Genomic DNA, 20,949 nt, shown 5'->3' on the forward strand with positions numbered 1-20,949 from the left:
CACGTTGGCTAGTTGAGGCTGGATGCTGTACTGAGAAGTACTTGTGTTTAGGGCTGTAAGAATTCAGCAAGTCATGCAAATGTTGTCCTAAATGCAAGTATCATTTGGTTTAGCGTCCAGCTGCGACCAGCCACTGCGTATTTCAACCAGTCACAGACTGCTGGCAGCCGGCTGGACAAGGCACCTGTGCCTCCTGAGTGGCTAAAAATTTAAAAGATTTAGCAATGAAAGGACAAGCTGCCTGTTTGCTAGGCCTAACTTTTATTTTAAAGTTTAGTAATTTATATTTACCAAATGAAAAACAAAAAAGAAGCAGGAAAAAAGAGGAGAAAGAGGGAGAGAGAAGAAAAGCAAGCAAGTAAAAAAGAAAATATATTAAAGTATAAGTTCACCTTTGGAACATGTTACATGTTCCATGCATTTTTAGGGTAGAACATGCAACATGTTCCAGCATCTGCAGCCTCTCCTCTCCAACATCCCCCATTCCTGTGACACCAGGTAAGGAATCTTCTCCCGACACCTGCTGTCACAATTTGAAAATAGTGCGTCCATGCAAATTTATTTATTTATTTTCAAAAGGAGAACTTTTCCTTTAGGGACACCTTGTATCCTTTTTAAAACAAACCATGGCAGTGCACTTGCTGAAATCTTTAAAAATGAATGCTAATGGAAGGATCTTGGCTATAATCAGATGATCAGTTTAGGTGCTGTAATAAAATATTTGTCCATCCTTCGGACCTAAAGTACTCTGTATGCATTTAAAACTACTAGGTCAATAGACCTATGGACATTGCCAGGGATGCCACACTCTAAGTAAAAGGCTGTCCTTAGTTTGACCTCAAACTTCTAGTAGAGGCTGTTGGCCAATTGTAGGAGCAGAGGGATGATTATTCCAGGAAACCCCGTCTGCAAACTAAATACTATGCTAAAAGCAAAATCCATTAAAATTTATTATTGAAGTCCAAATTATTGTAAAGCATTGTATACATGGCTGATCTATTTTTAGATAATCAGTCCCTGTGCACAGCTGTCTGTAGATACATGTAAATCCTCTGTACATTGCACTTTTGGGTTAAAAGACCATGAGAAAAATGTTAAGTATTAAAAAATAGAACTTCTTCTGTCTAAGATCCAAAAAAAATATTTTTGTGTCTTCAGATTTCACTGTGAATGTGCCAGATGTGTGTATCTTGGACAGCAAGTCCTTTATGAAAAGACAAGTAAGTGAAAGAAGTCATACTTACAGCCAAAGCTGAATGTGCATTCAATCATGCATTATATGTAATGATATAATAAGATTGAAGGTGAAATAGGCAATAAGAAAGAACATTCATAACTACAGAGACTAATGAAATGTATACAAGGAATAACATTGCTCCAATTAACCAAAATTCTCTTTGGTCATCTCATATAATTGTGTAACACTGTTATAATTTCCTACAATATTATTAAATCCCTCAGAAACTGGTTTCTTTCACTACTGTATATACATGTCCTATTGTTTGATTCATATTCTACCACAATCAACTGCAAAAAACAAACGTGCTACCAACATTCCAAAAAGGGAACTGGAAACTACAGACCAGTCAGCCTAACACCAATAGTATGTAAACTATTGAAAGGAATGATAAGGGACCATATCCACAAATTTGTTGATGAAAGTAGTATCTTTGGTAGTATCCAACATGGATTTATGAAAGGCTGTTCTTGCCAGACCAACCTTTTAACACTCTATGAGGAGGTGAGCTGTAATTTGGATGGAGGAAGGCCGTATACAAAAGCTAAGCAAGACAATAACTTCAAAACATGATATAACAACTTTACAAGAAGACCTAACGAAAATAAAGGGGAGGGCAGCTATATGAGAGATGATGTTTAAAATTGAAAAATTGGAAGCTAAAAATATGCATGCAGGTTACTCATTAGGGGAAGAACCTCTGGGTGAATAGAGGATGGAAAAGGATCTGAGGGTACTAGTAAATCACAGGCTCAGCAATAACATGCAATGCCAAGCTGCAGCAAGTAAGGCTGTCAGACTATTAGCATTTAGCCAAGAGGTAAAACTATAATTCTACCACTTTACAAAACTCTGGTTCGACCACATCTTGAGCATGTCATTCAGTTCTGGTGTGGAAACTATGTGCTGGAACTACAAACTACTTTGTAGTACAAACTGCCACATGACTACAAACATTAAACTTATTCTTGATGGAGAAGACATGCTTAAGATAATATAATGGAATGGTATATAATCACTATGCACAAAACTTTAAATGGTGATTGTATTATTGTAAAAAAAAATTTAATCTTAGGTCTTTAAAGAAGACAAAGAGCCACACAATGAAGTTTGATGAGCGGCGGTTCATCTTAAAATGGGTAAGGAGTTCTTTATTGTTACTAGATAAATTAAGATAAAATTAAAAATAAAAACTTTTAGATCCGTTTCTTAGAGAACACAATGTACAGGGGTTTTGAAAATGGTAGTGACATTAACAACCCACACAGGTTGAACTGGATTATACAGTGGCATTGTTCAACCTTACCAAGTATGTATCTAATCCAGTGTTTCTCAACTCCAGTCCTCAAGGCGCCCAACAGGTCATGTTTTCAGCATTTCCATTATTTTGCACAGGTGATTTGATCAGTTTCACTTCCTTAGCAATTACCACAGCCCTTTCATCTGAGGGAAATCCTGAAAACATGACCTGTTGGGGCGCCTTGAGGACTGGAGTTGAGAAACACTGATCTAATCTGTGCTTTATTAGCTCCAGTTGGGCCCACAGGTGCCATTAGAAGTCTAATGGACCCCTTATGTCTTCATGAAGAAGACCTGTCACTTCCATTATGCTTCCACATAGGGGGCTATTAGCCCCTATGCAATAGAAATAAAGTTAAAGCAGAATTTTAGTCTTAAAAAAAAAAAGTATGGGCATATACCTGCACCTCCCCGCTCTCCCCAAATCATAACAGGACTATTTTTTCAGGGGCTTTTCTGTATTTTTTTTTTTTTTGTGGCAGCCCTGCCCCCCACCGCCATTCTGACCCTGGTCACATATCCCAGAAGGCTGAGGGAGCCAATTCAGCTGAGGGGAAAGCTGACATGTCATCAGGGCCTGGCTGCCTGAACCCAGATGAGACAGTTAGCTGAGCTGGTCCAAGATGGTGGAAAGGAACACAGGCACAGACAGCTGAAGAGTGGTTTGCTGCAGGGCAATGGATCCACTTGGCAAAATAATTTATTTTGAATTTGGCCCAGCGAATTGAAGCAAAACGTAAGTGTGAAGAAAAAAACAAAAGTTTTAAAATGAAAGTGACATAAATATATTTTTTGCAATGCACTTACCCTCAAGTACATGCGCATGATCACAAACAGGGCCTCTGCTTGTAGAAAATACCGTATATAATTGGTTGTATTCTAGACAAAAATTCAAATGTGTTTAAAAACTAAAAAATTGCTCTGGTCCTGAAGTGGTTAAAGAGCAATTTCAGACAAGAGAACGCAAGCACTAAAACTTTTCCAAAGTCAAAAAGTCTAACCGCAATGACTTCAATATGAATTCAATGTAATCCAGTGCAGCTAAACTGCAGAGAGCTGTGAGGTTTGAGCTTTTCCTGATTTATCACCTGTCAGATTTTGCAGCCTGAATCTGATCGGTAGCTCTGAGAAATGCCTTAGTGCTGTTATTTTCCTACACCAGACATTCTTTACGTAAGAGACAGCAATTTGCCTTCAGGGTTGTGTTTGGGAATACTTCTCCTTCATCACAAATGGATGAGCAAAAGGGGTACCCAGGTCACTTAGAAAAGGAAGTGGGGAAAACTGTTACACTATATCAGCCTTCTCAACCTTTCTGCCCATCTTTCAGTTCTCAGGAAATCCCTGCTAATATTTATTTTATATACAGCTCACAGTACATCAATGTAAACAGTGTATTAGATATACTGCTTGATACCATGCCCATGTTTGTGGCGTCTTTTGACACCACAATACAGGGACGTTCTTGGTCTCACGTCGAAGATGGGGTTGGCGTGGCTCCACTTTGTCTCTTGTGCCACTGGTGGACTTCACTGCCAACTCCTACTCTCATTCGATGGTGTGCATGACGTTGGTCGGGGACCCGCCCCACACTTGGATTACTTAAGCAGGTGAGCTTGATTGCCTACCATTTCATTGTGTGTTTGACACCAGGAAGGCAACACACACAGCCCATTCAATGGATACAGTCACACGTAAGTTATGCACATTTTCTCTGTTTTTCAGCCCTTTCCCCTTTATTTCTTTTGACTCACGCAACATACTCACTCACTATGGTGTATGTGTGTATTTTTATACATAGACAACACTCATTAAAACATACGCATATCAATTTTTTTTTTTTTTCTCTCAAAACACACGTTTTTTCACTTTTCACATTTTCTCACTTTTTTACTTTTTTCACTGTTCTTACACATATTTTTCTCATATTTAGACATTTTTTCCAGAACACCATACTATGTGGGGGTTTTCCTGGCTGGGGTGGGGTCCCTTGCCTCAGCTCTGGAGCAGACAACCATTTGGGGTCCCATCCTCCTCGATGCTAGCCAAGCACAGTGCTTTAGCCGACATGTGAGTATAAATCTTTCTCCCAATGAGGTCTTTTCTCCCTTTGAAGGGGTAGAACATAATTACTAATATTACATATTTATTTATATTTACAGTTTACTTCTGTACCCAACTCCTGATGAATGGCATATAGCCATGAAACGCGTCGAGTTTCCATGGGTTGCTCAGACAAGTCTGGCTCATTACATATTCACTGGCCCATATATACTTTTTATACATCTAAAATTCATTGAGTACTATGCAATTATCAATGTGTATGTGTACCTATCCTATAGCAGTTCTTTTGCATATGGTGTACTAATGCCTGCTAATATGAAACACCTTGTATTATATTTATCAACATTTACTACCTCTTACGTGCTGCCGAGCTAATGTATATGTATCCATTATGTTTATGCCATTATGCATGTGTATATATATGAAAATACTTTTTTTTTTTACTATTGTTACAAATAAAAAATGTTTACTAAATACTCTACCTCCACAAGTCAATTGCCTCATTTAAAGTCCCACATTCCCTTCTTATGTCAATGTAAACAGTAAGCTGACAAAATAGCATAAATAAAGGAATTATGAATGTAGTGTACTTAGCATATTTGACAACCACTCTATATAAAAATCAAGTCTCAGGGAAACCCTGCTAATAATTACTACAGTTCACGGTACATTAGCGTAAACAGTAAGCTGACATAAAAGAATAAAGGGATAATGAATTCAGCATACTTAACGTATCTGACAACCACTATAGATAACAAAATTGTTTTTAGTAGTAACAAAAGAAATGCTGACAGTGAAAATGTTATGGTTTCCCTGGTGTTCAGTGGAGAAGGGCCCCTGTAGAAGTGGAGAAGGGCCCCTGTTGATTGATGGTCAGTAGGAGAAGGACACCCCCCTCCCCTGCATTGCTGGTCCTTGGGAAAAGGGGCCTCACACTGATGGTCAGTGAGGGATCGGACCTACTAAGATTGGTGATCAGTGAGAAGAATGTTCCTTACATTGGTGGCTAATATGAAGGATGTTCCTTACAGTGATGATCAGTGGACGATAGAATCTTCCTTACATTTGTGACCAGTGCATAGAATACTCTTTACATTAGTGGTCAGTGGGAAATATACTGCTTACATTGGTGCTCAGTGGGAAGAATGCTCCTTACAATTGTGGTCAGTGGGAAGAATACTCCCTACACTGGTGGTCAATGGGAAGAATACTCCCTACATTGGTGGTCAGTGGGAAGAATACTCGCTACATTGGTGGTCAATGGGAAAAATTATCCCTACATTCATGGTCAGTGGGAAGAATATTCCTTACATTAATGGCCAGTGGGAAGAATGCTCCTTACAATTGTGGTCAGAGGGAACAATTCTCCAAACATTGGTGGTCAGTGGGAAGAATACTCCCTACATTGGTGGTCAGTGGAAAGAATTCTTCCTACATTGGTGGTCAGTAGGAAGAATACGCCCAACTTTGGTGGCCAATGGGAAGAATATTCCTTACATTATGGCAAGGGGGAAGAATGTTCCTTACATTGGTGGTTAATGGAAAGAATGCTCTTTAAGCCAGGTTCACACTGGTACAGCACAACTATTGTACGGCTGTCGATCTGACTTTGCACTGCGACATCGGCCCTACTTCATCCGACTTAAATGAACAGGATATGATTTTGTTCCAATTTGGAGATAGTCCGAATTGTCCTTTGACCAATCAAAACAATCCCAGTGTGACATAAATTCCTTTACCTGCTGCTGTAATCACCATGTCAGATGTCACAAGTTGGATGGTTAGGACGAGGATCTGACTTTAATGATATTGAATAGGCTGAAAACAAACCAAAGTCGGACCAAAGTAGTGGAAGAACCTTTTTCAAAGTTAAGACAGCTCTCATAGGGAACCATTGATTTGTACACCAAATTTGTAGTCACAGCATATGTTGCACCAGTGTGAACCTGGCCTTACAGTGGTGGCCAGTGTGAAGAACACATCTTACATTGGTGGTCAGTGGGAAGAACGCTTCTTACATTGGTGGAAAGAATGCTCCTTACATTGGTACTCAGTGGGAAGATTGTTCCTTACATTGGTGATCAGTTGGAAGAATGCTCCTTACATTGGTGATCAGTTGGAAGAATGCTCCTTACATTGGTTAGCAGTGAAAAAAATATTCCTTACACTGGTGGTCCGTGCAAAGAATACGCCTTACCCTGGGGATCAGTAAGAAGAGTGGCCAGTGTGAAGAACACATCTTACATTGGTGGCCAGTGGAAAGAATGCTCCTTACATTGGTGGTCAGTGGAAAGAATGCTCCTTACATTGGTGGTCAGTGGAAAGAATGCTCCTTACATTAGTAGTCAGTGGGAAGATTGTTCCTTACATTGGTGATCAGTGGGAAGATTGTTCCTTACATTGGTGATCAGTTGGAAGAATGCTCCTTACATTGGTGATCAGTTGGAAGAATGCTCCTCACATTGGTGATCAGTTGGAAGAATGCTCCTTACATTGGTGATCAGTTGGAAGAATGCTCCTTACATTGGTTGGCAGTGAGAAAAATGTTCTTTTCATTGGTGGCCAGTGTGAAGAGTACTCCTTAGATTGGTGGTCATTGGGAGGAATGCTCCTCACACTGGTGGTCAGAGGGAAGAATACTGCTTAAATTGATAGTCAGTAGGAAGAGCGCTTTTTTATATTGGTGGCAAGTGGGAAGAATGCCCACCCTTACAGAAAGCTAAAAATAACTTTACTGTCAGTGTTATCTTATAGCTTATAGCTACAGGAACCCCTAGCAATATCTGGAGAAACCCTGAAGTTCCACAGTACCCTGTTTGAGAATGGCTACACTGCAGCAATACCTGCATGAAAAACAGAAGCTTTGATAAGCAAGTAGTGCATCCCCTGTATGCATCTCAAAACTTCATTTTCAATTCTGACAAGAGCAAACCATTGATTTAACTAGAAAAACAGTAAATGCTTTACTACTGTGATTTACAAACATTTGCAGACAAAGAAAAGGGGAATATGTGTACTCTGTAGTATTCATAAGCCTGCACTACTTATATCAACATTGCTCTATATGCAGCTGCCTACTTGCACGGTTGATCTTTTCAGAGAAGTATGAAATTGCTGGTTTAAGCTGTTAGCATTTACCAGACACACAGAAATGAACACAGCTGCAGTTGCTCCAAATTCCCTTATTCTGCTTCCAAGAATATTACAGCATTAGGAAAGCTGTGTGACTTCCTTACAAAAGACTATTGTTAGGAAGTCACATCAGCAACCTAGCTGTCCAATCATGAGATGCAGGAGAACAGCTGCAACGTGGAGTGCTGCAATTAGTGACTGCCTATCATGCCACCACCGAGCCTCCTTATCACCATCGTACAGAGGAGAGGTCGTCGGATTCACATGTTGTCTGAAAGTGAAAACATGATGTGTACACTACACGAAGCGTGCTTCAGCCTTATTGTCACTGGGATACACACGTCATTTACCATACATGCTCATTATGAGTAATACAAACAGAAGAAAGTCAACAATGCTTCTTAACTTTCACTCCAGGTACTGCCTTCCACTTCTGCACCCCAAACAGCCAAACCAACTTATTTTTTTTTTTCACATGTACTTTACAGGCTTGAACATTTGTGAAAGTACCACCACATACAGTATTTGCATCCAAGCTGTGTGAAGGGTTTAATTATATGTGTGCAAGGGTGTTACTTGAATAAAGGGTATTGAATTATCATTTTATATACAATGATCAGCCATAACATTATGACCACTCATTTCAAAATGACACCTAGTACTGAGTGGGCCCCCCTTTTGCCATCAAAACAGCCCTAACCTGTCAAGACATGGACTTCATTAGCCCTCCGAAGGTATGCTGTGGTATCTGGCATTAGGGCTGGGGAAAGAATCGATTTGAATCTTGAAGTGAGTTGAGAGGTCAAATCGATTCAAATTTTCAGCAAATCGATTTTTTAGATTTTTTTTTTTTTCACCAGGACCGGCGTTGCCACCGCGCCGGTCCTGAGGAGCTGCGGGCAGGAGTTTTTAGGCAAGTCTGCAGCTTCGGCCTAGTCCGCGAGGCCGGATGCCGCGGACTAGGCCGAAGCCGCAGCCTCGACTAAAAACTCCTGCCTGCAACTCCCCAGGACCGGTGCTGACACCGCGCCGGTCCTGAGGAGCTGCGGGCAGGAGTTTTTAGGTGAGGCAGCAGCTTCGGCCTAGTCCGCGAGGCCAGATGCCGCGGACTAGGCCGAAGCCGCGGCCTCCCCTAAAAACTCCTGCCCGCAGCTCCTCAGGACCGGCGCGGTGTCCATTAAAAAAAAAAACCCGATTCGAATCGCGAATCGAGTTTTTTTTTTTTAAATCGCAGATTTTTTTTTTGGACAAAATTGCCCAGCTCTATCTGGCATCAAGCCATCAGTAGCAGATCACTGCCACCACCAGCTCGCCTTCTTCCCATACTGCATCCTGATTATATCTCTTCCCCAGGTAAGTGACAAACATGTTTCCTGATTGCAAACACCTGGCCGCACCTTCCACAAAAATATTCTGATCTGGCGCAGCGGAGCCGCCCCCTAATCCATGCACCCGGCCCCTAATCTACATGCAGGGAGCCAGACGCATGGATTTTTTTTTTTTTTTAAGAAGCACATGATTAGAGCCTGAGGCTCTATTTGGCTTAAAAAAAAAGGGTAGGCTCGGGGAGCAGAGCACTGCGCCCCAAGCCCACCCAGTTGTGTGACAATAGCGAATTAATATCCGCTACTGTCTTCCTGATTCTCCTTTCGGCCAATCAGGAAGCAGGTCCTTTGAGCTTGCTGGAACTTAGACCAAGTGGAACTGGTCTAAGTGGTGAGTTAAAAACCAGAGTTGAAAACAGGAGGTTATAACAGGGGTCATAGTACCTGTGTAGTGTGAGTACCTGAGTGTTGTCTGAATAGTGCGTGTGGATCGTTAGTACTTGTGTATTGTGTACTGTGTACTAGTGTATTGTGAGTGCGCGTAGTTCTGCGAGTGGTCTGCGAGTGCGCGTAGTTCTGCGAGTGGTCTGCGAGTGCGCGTAGTTCTGCAAGTGCACGTAGTTCTGCGAGTGGTCTGCGAGTGCACGTAGTTCTGTGAGTGGTCTGCGAGTGCATGTAGTTCTGCGAGTGGTCTGCGAGTGCATGTAGTTCTGCGAGTGGTCTGCGAGTGCACGTAGTCCTGCGAGTGCACGTAGTTCTGCGAGTGGTCTGGGAGTGAACGTAGTTCTGCGAGTGGTCTGGGAGTGAACGTAGTTCTGCGAGTGCACGTAGTTCTGGGAGTGGTCTGGGAGAGCACGTAGTTCTGCGAGTGCACGTAGTTCTGCGAGTGGTCTGCGAGTGTACGTAGTTCTGCGAGTGGTCTGCAAGTGCATGTAGTTCTGGAGTGCACGTAGTTCTGCGAGTGCATGTAGTATTCTGCGAGTGGTCTGCGAGTGCACCTAGGTCGGCGAGTGCATGTAGTTCTGCGAGTGGTCTGCGAGTGCATGTAGTTCTGCGAGTGGTCTGCGAGTGCACGTAGGTCGGCGAGTGCACGTAGTTCTGCGAGTGGTCTGCGAGTGCACGAAGGTCTGCAAGTGCACGTAGTTCTGCGAATGTGCGTAGTTCTGCGAGTACACCTAGGTCTGCGAGTACCTGTGTATTGTCTTGTTGAGTACCTGTGTATTGTCTCGTTGAGTATTAGTGTCAGGGAAGCTAGTTGTTAGGTAATTTGGACAGGGTATAATCCCCAATCCTCATTGAATTTAATGGGTACAATGCCTGGCGGGTGTGGAGAGGCGACTCGTTGTAAATCTTGTGACATGTATGCGTTCCTTGATCATCTGATCGAGGGTGAATACTGCTGTGCAAAATGTAAGCGCATTGTTTCCCTGGAAGCCCAGGTTCTGAATCTGGGGAAGTAACTGTCAGCACTGAGACATCCTTCCATACTAAAGGAGAGCCAGGAACATACACGGCAGGTGCCGTCAGGGGCCAGCACAGAGGCAGGTGGAGTCAAAGAGGTGCAGGCACTAGCAAAAAGTAGATGGGTGACAGTCAGGAAGGGTAGAGGGGGAAGTGCCAGGGAGACCGAGCCAGGGCTGGAGCATCCCAATAAGTACGCTCCATTGAGTGACATTGGTGAAACCAGTCAGGGACCAGCACTGCTGGAGCTGAGGAACTCTCCTAGCTGCCGGGGGAAGAACTCCTCCAGTGAGAGTGGGGGGGGAGCGAAGGGAAAGGAAAGAGATTCTCGTGGTAGGGGACTCAATTCTTAGAAGGACAGAGAGGGCAATCTGTAACAAAGACCTGAAGCGCCGAACAGTATGTTGTTTACAGGGCGCTCGGGTTCGGCACATCACGGATCTGGTGGAGAGATTATTGGGAGGGGCTGGGGAAGACCCAGCTGTCATGGTGCACGTTTGCACCAATGAGAGGCAGATGGAGTGTCCTAAAGAACGATTTTAGGGACTTAGGAGCTAAATTGAGGAAAAGGACCTCCAAGGTAGTATTCTCAGGAATACTACCGGTACATCGAGCCACACCAGAAAGGCAGAGGGAGATAAGGGAAGTAAACAAGTGGCTGAAGAGCTGGTGTAGTAAGGAGGGGTTTGTGTTCCTGGAGGACTGGGCTGACTTCTCAGTTGATAACCAGTACTATAGAAGGGACGGACTGCACCTAAATGAGGAGGGTGCAGATCAGCTGGGAATGAAGATGGCCAAAAAGTTAGAGGGGTTTTTAGCCACAATGCTGTTCTTTTATCTAAAATCAGTCAGTTATTGGCCCCCAGTCAGCCACAGAAAGCAGTGTATAATTTTACTTACCATTAAAGTGGTTGTAAACTCAGAAACAAAACAACCCTGCAAGACAAAGGCATAATGAGCTAGTATGCATTGCATACTAGCTCATTATGAAATACTTCCCTTAGAATGAAGCTGTTGAAGTGGTCCACTGCACATCACTGTGACCGGCGACATGTTTCCCGGAGTTATTTCCAGGTTTGCGGGCTCCGGCGCTGTGAGCGGGAGCCGCTGGTCATGGCATGGCTACTGAAGAAATGGCACGAACCGATACAGTGAATATCTCCTAAACTGTGCAAGTTTAGGAGATATTTACGGTACCTACAGGAAAGCCTTGTTATAGGCTTACCTGTAGGTAAAAGTGGTGTAACAGGGTTTACAACCACTTTAACACACATCATTCTATAATAAAGACAACAAACGGCATTTTCTTTTTTTTTTTTTTTTTTTTCTTTTTTCATTGGTGATAAGTGTAAAGAAAAAGTTAACGTGCGGCTGCAGCCACGAAGGCACAATGCCGCCTTCAAAGGTCCAGAAATATATCATCTAATTTTAATTCCAAGTCAAGCATTAAAATGAGTTTCTGTTGCAGATTTTAGCAAGCTTCTACCACCGAGATAACTAGCAGCTGTTTATATTGGACTTCCAGTAAAATTGGGCGGCTGGCATTCCCATTAGTGCCTACTTAGCAGTCTAAATAGTCAGAGGCAGACAAAGAAAAATCAAGTCATGAAGGAGAAACTATAATCTTTTTAATATTTATTTTGCAAAAGAGCCAGTGCGTCAAGCTGATGTCACATGCAAGAGGGCCAGAGTGACAACCAGGAAAATTGCATTTTCTGAGTGAAATTGGTAAGGCCAGCCCCTGTTTTTTCCCCCACATTTTCTCATTACCATATGTTTATAACATGATTTATCTACATTCAAATTAGGGCTGCGGAAATTAACGATTAATTCCTCGATTAATCGTTAATTTTTTTGATTGATCAAAAATTTTTTGATCGTTAGCCGGCCTGCCCTGGGGCCATGCTGTGGCTGCAGCGCAGCGCTCCGCTCCCTCCTCCTCCACTATATGTCATACACAGTCTGCGGGCATCTCCCGCTGTGTGTCTCCGAGCTGTGTGTGAAAACTTTGGCTGCGCTGTGAGAAAAGTCCTGCCCTCCTCCTAGATCAGCTCGTGTGATAGACGCAGTGTTCTGTCTATCACACGAGCTGATCTAGGAGGAGTTTTCACACTCAGCTCTTAGACACACAGCGGGAGATGCCCGCACACTGTGTAATCCAGGCACAGGCACTGACTACAGTGAGGCTGAGATTCTGGGCGGTGAAAATGCATTATGGGCACGGTAAGGCTGCCATTATAGGCACGGCGAGGCTGCGATTATGGGCACGGTGAGACGGCATTATGGGCACGGTGAGACAGCATTATGAGCACGGTGAGGCTGCAATTATAGGCACGATGAGACAGCATTATGGGCACAGTGAAGCTGCGATTATGGGCACAGTGAGGCTGCCATGCCCCGCTAGGTCCGGCTTCGGCAGTTGCCATAACAATGGTGCTAAATCAGCTAAAAGTAGTTGGATCTGTATGTGCCTTATAATTAATCGAAATTAGTCGATTAATCGATTTAAAAACAAACGATTAATCGAACACGAAAATTTTATTCAGTAACAGCCCTAATTTATATATTTAATTATTTAAGCTTTTAAAAACGATTTGTTTAATGGTTTAGACAAGGAGGAATAATTTAACAGATTAAGCACACAGATATTACTCTTTGGCAAGGATTTGAAAAAGTCTCTGTAATTAGGAGTAGCTGGAAATTTACATTGTATTTATAGTACTCTATACTAGCCTGCTGATCTGATTAGGATAAAGAGTCTCCAGAAATAAATATTCACTGAAAATAACCTGTTTAGCCAGTAGAAATGTAGTGTAATAGCCAATCAAAGTCACATCCATGGTGTTAAGATGCAGATACTATCTGTATATATTAAAGTGGATGTAAACCCACCACTCACCCAGTTTAAACTAATGGCACAGTATTAATGTATATATAAATGCAAGCCTCCTGCATGTATCCCTACCTTGCAAATGTCCCCGCAAAACCATAGAATTGGTGGGTGAGACTGTCTGCCGGAGCTCAGTGGGCGGTGTCATGATGTCACAAGACTCCCCGCCCACCTCTACACTCTCGTACTGCCCTATTCCTGAATTTTGATTAACATCCAGTCAAAACCCAGGAAAGGCACCACATGACTTCAGCATGCCCAATCATGTTGAGTTGTGGAGCAGCCAATCCTGGGAGAACTGGAGAAGAAAGGTGGGGGAATGTGAAGCTGGAATCGTAACACTCTCTCTGTGCTCTAATGCCGTTCATGAGATAATGAAATCAGATGTCAGTCACAGCAGTGGGGGATGTGGCAACACAGACTTATCTGTGTGTAGTTCTTTATCTTACTAAAAAAAAGACAAGAGGATTGCTCAGACCTGGATTAACTCTTTTCTTTGTGGCAAGACTGGGCACAGAAGACTTGACATCCTCTACTGTACCAGGTAGAAGTCTTCATTAAAAATTCAGGTTTACATCCACTTAAAGGACTGGTAAAGCACACACAAAACTGCCCTATCAAAACATATCTTAACTATAAAACAAACATGCAATATATTACATGTCTGTTTTTCAGCTTAGATGTGCTTTAATAGGGTAGTTTTATGCCAAGACTTGATGGAATTAAGATTTAGTGCCTTGGGACGCAGTAAAAATCAGATCATTGTCATTTTGCTCATGTTTTTTCATACATTAAATCTCCTTGCTAAATCCCTTAAGGCATCTCTATTTTAATTATATTTTATAATTGCACACATGCAGAAAACTAAAAATCTTCATCTACACATACGCACATGGTTACATAAACAGATATATAGTGAGAAATTACATTATGCTAATTGATACAAATGTATGCATACATACAAAATCAGAGAAGTGGTAATACATCAGGGAATGCGCTAGACACAACTGTGTCTCATTCAAGTGACATCTGGTATAACTGGTACAAATATAAAGCAAAATCAGATGGAAAACACTGAACATGTCCCCGCACAACTTTAATCTAACTGAAAACAATAATGGATAAACCACCCCCTCTTGACCTTTAAAGTACTATATCAACCGCAGCAATCCTCCAGCTCAGGATCTGGTAATCCAGCATTCCCCCCCCCAGGCCTATCAGATAGACAACTTTTACAACAGGGTACATTTCAACTTCAAAATGTCACTTTCGGCCTGGGGCTGAAACCCTCTTTGGACCTGTGATTGATGTTTGATCCCCCGATGGATGCATGGAGGCTTCTACAACTGACTCACTACCTCGCCAGTTTGCTCTACCCTGGAATTTCATACTGTCCCAATACCCCTTTTGAGGATCTCTGCCTGGAGACTGGGCCCTTCTTCCATGTGGTCTTGGCTGCTTATAAGCTTCTACTCTGGCCTTGGGGTACAAGACTTGCTGGTATAAGGTCCCCACACTACAGAGAAATATCTATCCTGAGGCAGTGAATACCTGTTGGAGATGTAAAGAAGAGGGCATTAGCCTCCATGGTTTTCTGGACCTGTAAGAAACTGGAAGGTTTCTGGACCCAAGTCAGTGAGACCATCAAGCAGTTTACTGATTTTGACCTAGGTCTAGACCCAGCCAATTACCTGCTGCTGATCTCCCAAAACTTGATCTTGGTCCATTATTTGAACGCAGCCAGGGACTGTGTACCTACACTTTGGAATAAAGATTCCCCCTCTACACACTCGCTGTGGTTTACCAAAATAGACAAAATTAATTCCATAGAAAACATTACCGCCACATTGAGAGGCAAAGATGAGAAATTCTGACACAAATGGTTTCACTGGTCTCTTTTCCCCATGTTCAAGGTGGTATGGCGCTGTCCTTGCAGCAGAGGAATGAGATACCACCTCCACTCTCTTTTTTTCTCTTTTTTCTTTCCACCTCTTCTCAACCCTAAGGCCCCTTTCACATGGACACATAGAATTGTGCCTCTACTTGAATCCCTGACTTTTGGCCTGTGTGATTGGTAAGTGTGATTTTACTGTACATCTGTCTCGGTCTGGTTCATGGTTTCTGACAAAAACCTCTGATGAACGTCACCAATCCTAGGTGAGGAGGTGTGAATCCAGATAGGGAAAATGCTGTCCAATCCATTAGGGAGGATGCTGTCACATCCTTTCTATAAACATTCAAAACCTTTCCCTGAACTGCAGTGGTGAAAAAAACTAACTAAAAGGTTAGCAAGGGAAAATCATTTACCTACTTTACTACCACTGCACATTTTCAAATGGCAGTGTAGTGCAGTTTTAAAACAGTACTGCAGAAGACATACTTGGGCAGCCAGTGTGCTTGGCTGTGATCTAAGCTGTTACTGGACAGCTCAGATCACAGCTATGATGTGCAGAGCCAATCAGAGTGACTCTGAAACTTGTGATCACTGTGAAGCAATCACAGCCATCACAAGTGTAAACACTAGTAGTGTTTACAAACATTCAGCTAATTTATGGAGGAAGTTCCCCTTCTTATTTTGTAAAAAGGCTGAATGTTTATAAACACAGCAGCAAGGGGGATTTTAGCAAATCAAAGTTGAAGTTGGGGCTTTTTTTAGTGCTACTGACTATCAATGAAGATAGGATGTTTTTTTTTAAAGGTATGGGGGGGCCCAAGGGTTACTAGCCACCAATGATTGTGATATTATTTTGGGGAGGGGATTTTAAAGTGGCAATGATTATTAATATTGATTAAGGAATTCTTTTTTTTTTGGGGGGGGGGGGGTTTAAGTGTGGCCAAGTTTATTTTAAAATGTATTTTGCATACATCAATTGTTATTTGATAATTCTATTATATTATTAAAAAAATAAAAATAAAATGGGTTCTAATATTTGGCAGTACACTTTTTAAAACACCTTCCCTCTTTTTTTTTACATTTTTTTTATAAGGTTAGTGGTGTTGGGTCCACACATTTGTTTTTTATTTTTTTATTTTTTTCTGGTGGATCTAGAAAGGGCCAATGATGGGATTTTAAAAATGAAATTTTAGGATAGGGGTTTTATAGTGCCACTGACCACCAATGGTTGTGTGCTTGTTTTTATTAAAGTGGGTGGCAAGGTTAAAAGAGCCACCGTTCGCCAATGAGGTGTTGAAAAGGGTGGTAAATAAATGAAAGATAAATATAGGCAAACCCAAATTTTTGGTCTTTTTTTCCCTAAAAAAACTAGTGCTTATTGCTTAATAAATACCACCACAAGAAAGCGTTATCTGTCTAAAAAATTATACAAAATTCATTTCAGTACACTACATGATGGAATATTCGTCAGTCAAACTATCACTCCAATCAAAAAAAAAAAAGGCCTTGTAATGAAGGGGTATTACAGGCTGGTACTCAAGGGGTCAATGTCCACCCAATGATGCATCAGAAACAATAGCAGTCATTAGGCTTCCTGATCAAAACACCATTGCTGTGTGTCACCAAATTAGGCAACTGTCAGTGTAAAACACTTCAAGAGGGCTGAAATCAAAGACATGTACAAGCTTACCTGGAAGGTGCTGCGTCCACTGGGACTAGTCACATGTGTGACTGAACGCTGATCTACTAAATCCAGGGCGTACAGGGCTGTGGGCCCAAAAATAAACTTCAGCCTGCAAATAAAACAATAATTCCAGACATTATACTGTTTATAGATTACACACATACTTTACACTTGTATCCAATGGTTTGAAATATCATCGTTTTATATAAACTTATTGAGTAACAGGAAAAAAAATAAAGACACAGTTCCATAGGACGAAACGCGATGAGAAGAGTTAGTGGACTGACGTCACATGCTGTCAGATGGATTATACTGACAGTGTTTCTGTGAGTTTTTTAGCTGGCTTTATACGATTCATACATATATACATTTTATTGATTCAATATTTTATTAAAATTTTGACACTCACAACACATTCGGAGCTCTTTCTTTCAATATTTTTCCTGTTATATGGGAGAGTACTTTTCTCTTCTATTACTCATAAGCAGGGGAAGGTTCAGAAACTGCAGGAGCCCTTGGGGGGTCCTATACTTGGGTTACTGTACCTGCCAAGAGTTCATCTTTAAAACTGATACTATTGATCAGGGTCTATTCATACATAGAAATGAAAGGTGGTGTCATTTTCACAACTGGGATTTTGAGGATAGATACAAAGAAAAACAAAACAAAAAAAAGCCAAAGAGGCATACCAACAAGCATTACCAACAGGACAGCCCAGTCTGTCTGGATTTTAGGCATTTGTCAAAACATTTGATGGATGTTAGTATGATTATGAGTGGATTATCAATGCGTATCAGAGAAAGACTAATGAAAGCTTTGGGTATCATACAACCAAAGTGAAAAAATATGATAAGCCTTATGAGGATTTAAAAAGAATCAACAATATGTGCAGCCACAATTGCAAAGTAATCATAAGTAGAAAAAACTGTGAAGCAGCATTAATGCAATGATAGATATCAAAAATTGCCCCCATGAGGGAGGAGTCTCGTAATGGCGCTGAGTAAGAGAGTGCTGTAGGAGCGCCGGGTCTCCAGCCCCACGAGTCCTTGCTAATCGATCTCCTCTAGGTACTTTTTTCCGCTGGGCAGCCCGCCCACCCTTCCAGATTGGGGAAGCACTGAGAAGTTTTTCATTTCTCATCTCGCTCTCACTCTCCCGCATCCGATCCCTCATTTGAGTCGCTGAACACAGTATCTGGAGCTGAGCCGTTCGGGAGTAGGAGTGGATACATCCCGCGGAGACAGGGGATAGGTAAGGAGGTAAGCGGCCACCAAAAGTTAGGAAATCGTCAGACAACCAAAAGGTAGAAAAATCAGATCATGTACCTGATCCCTTGGTACACTTAGGGGACCCCTCGAGGAGAGCTGAATCAAGTGGGGAAAGCCTGCATCTGAACAGGAAACGGACTACAGCCCCCCCTCAGATAAGTAACAAGTTGTAAGTATATGTTAAGATTTCTTACATGAAAACATGATTTGGTGAGGTGAAAAGTGGAGGTGGAGAAAGGTGACACTGTCGTTTTTCCGTTCCTGACTACTGCATTGGAGCCTACATCTGAATGGAAATGGACTATAGCCCCCCAGATAAATAACAAGTAGTGATCAGTTGTTAAGACTTCTGCATGAAAAAGGAGACATTGTTGATTTCTGCACCTGACTTCTGCACTGTTAGGATAAATCTATTATAGACTGCCTATAGTATAACAAATAACAGTTGCTGTAAAGGGACATAACTGTACTGGAATTCTGGTTGATTTTTCTGGTTGAAACATTCAAGGTGGTCGCAACAACTTTTTAATGGGACTGGTTGAGTGAGAGAAACAGGCAGGGGAAATTGTTTAAATTTTCTATTCCAGGCATACCCCCCCTTTTTTTTGGGGGGGGGGGTTTGCAGGGACAGAAATGAGGGGTAAGACTGGAAGGGGTGGAGGGGTAGTGGCAAAATCTCCACGCCCTAGTGTAAGCCCCACCTCTGGACAGATGAATAGATACGTGACCCAAGGAGGAGATAAAGAAGGGGCAGTAATGGTCTCAGGAAAACAACAAAGTTCTAAAGGGAGACAGTTAGAGATTAAGGAAAAAAAAGTTAATAAAAGGGTCATAATAAAATACTGATGGATAGCAGTGCACTATCAGACATTAGAGTAGAGCAAGATTCTGAAACAGAAACCCTTTCTAGAACATTGGGTGATCAGAAAACGGTCCAAATACCAACAATGACAGATATGGAAAGAATGTTCGCGGCCTTGGAAAACTCATTAAAATCAGAAATGACAAAACTCCATAAAGATATGGGATACATGCTCGCTAGAGTAGAGGAAGTGGAAAAAAAACAGATACGCACACAAGAAGGATAAAAGAGTTAAAAGGAGAAATTAAAATATTAAAACAAGAACATCAGGAGCAGGCGTATAGATTTGAAGTCCAGGAGAATAAGGAATGGAGGAAGAATCTAAGAATCCGAGGACTCCCGGAATCTTCCCAAACAGAAAATATAAAAGACGCAATCGGGCGGGTCTTTAACCCAATTATCACCAACGAACAAATTAAAGATTGAAAGGGTAAAATAATAGAAGAAATGGGGGAGGAGGCGTTGGCGGGGAGGGGACCTGGAGGCAAGGTGTTCTCTGAAGTTACCATTCTTATGCCCCGTACACACGGTCGGACTTTGTTCGGACATTCCGACAACAAAATCCTAGGATTTTTTCCGACGGATGTTGGCTCAAACTTGTCTTGCATACACATGGTCACACAAAGTTGTCGGAAAATCCGATCATTCTGAACGCAGTGACGTAAAACATGTACGTCGGGACTATAAACGGGGCAGTGGCCAATAGCTTTCATCTCTTTATTTATTGTGAGCATGCGTGGCACTTTGTCCGTCTGATTTGTGTACACACGATCGGAATTTCCGACAACGGATTTTGTTGTCGGAAAATTTTATATCCTGCTCTCAAACTTTGTGTGTCGGAAAATCCGATGGAAAATGTGTGATGGAGCCTACACACGGTAGGAATTTCCAACAACATGGTCCTATCACACATTTTCCGTCGGAAAATCCGACCGTGTGTACGGGGCATAACTGTATAGGTGAGGGTGGTTTGAAGTGCCAAGTAGATTTCCACCTCAAATAAAGGAGTAGGGTTAAATAATCTCCTAAATCATATGGTACCTACTCATGACTAAGAGGTCAAATGCACAAGGGCTCAGGGGTCGGGAGGGGGGTGGAAGGGGGGTGGTTAAAGAGAAGGGGGTCAGGGAATTGGGTAGGAGGGAGGGTGTGGGAGGGTTTAGTATTGTTTCATTAGGAAAACCTAGTGACCCGATTGCCTTTTTAAGTTGTGGAGTGCTCCCGCGTGTCGCCCCACATGAGGGCCCTCTCTCGTGACCCCTTTGGGGATAAGGAGGGGAGAGACGCACCTAAGGGGGACGCGCGGGTATCTAGAGATTAGAATGGAAGAGATAAACAAAGTTAAAATCCTGACATATAATGTGCGAGCATTAAACTCACCTGAAAAGACGAATTAAGGCCGGAATTATTTTTCTGCAGGAGACGCATATTACGCAGGACTCAAAAGTCTAAATATTCTCAAATAATTATCCCAACGTGGTACTACGGGGATTCACCAATTAGAAGATCAAAAGGAGTCGCAATTGGTTTCGGGAAAAACATCTGCTTTGTTATTGAAAAGAGAAAAGCTGACCCAGAAGGACGTTTCCTCTTCCTCACAGGGACAATACAGGGTATGAGGTACACATTAGCAAACATTTACTGTCCCAATATAAACCCCAAAAAGTACCTAGTGGAAAAGCTGAAAGATCGGCTTGAATTTAAACAGGGTAAATTAATATTGGCTGGCGACTAAGAAATTACATGAGAGATTCACAAAGGGAAATAAAGCAAGTAAACACCTTGCGAATATCCTAGGGAAAAATGAAGACCTTAAATTATATAGAGAAGATA

The 20,949-nt window shown here is 42.1% G+C and overlaps 1 protein-coding gene across 1 annotated transcript in view; it reads right to left on the reverse strand.

The window, feature by feature from the left end:
- Window positions 1-20,949, reverse strand: part of ZSWIM7 (zinc finger SWIM-type containing 7) — a 299,859-nt gene that overhangs the window by 189,041 nt on the left and 89,869 nt on the right. The window contains exon 4 of the mRNA XM_073616881.1: window positions 16,993-17,095. Within this exon, the coding sequence (XP_073472982.1) occupies window positions 16,993-17,095 (103 nt within the window). The remainder of the gene's footprint in view (window positions 1-16,992; window positions 17,096-20,949) is intronic.

Source organism: Aquarana catesbeiana, linkage group LG02 (assembly GCF_042186555.1).
Source record: "Aquarana catesbeiana isolate 2022-GZ linkage group LG02, ASM4218655v1, whole genome shotgun sequence".
Taxonomy (NCBI): Eukaryota; Metazoa; Chordata; class Amphibia; order Anura; family Ranidae; genus Aquarana; species Aquarana catesbeiana.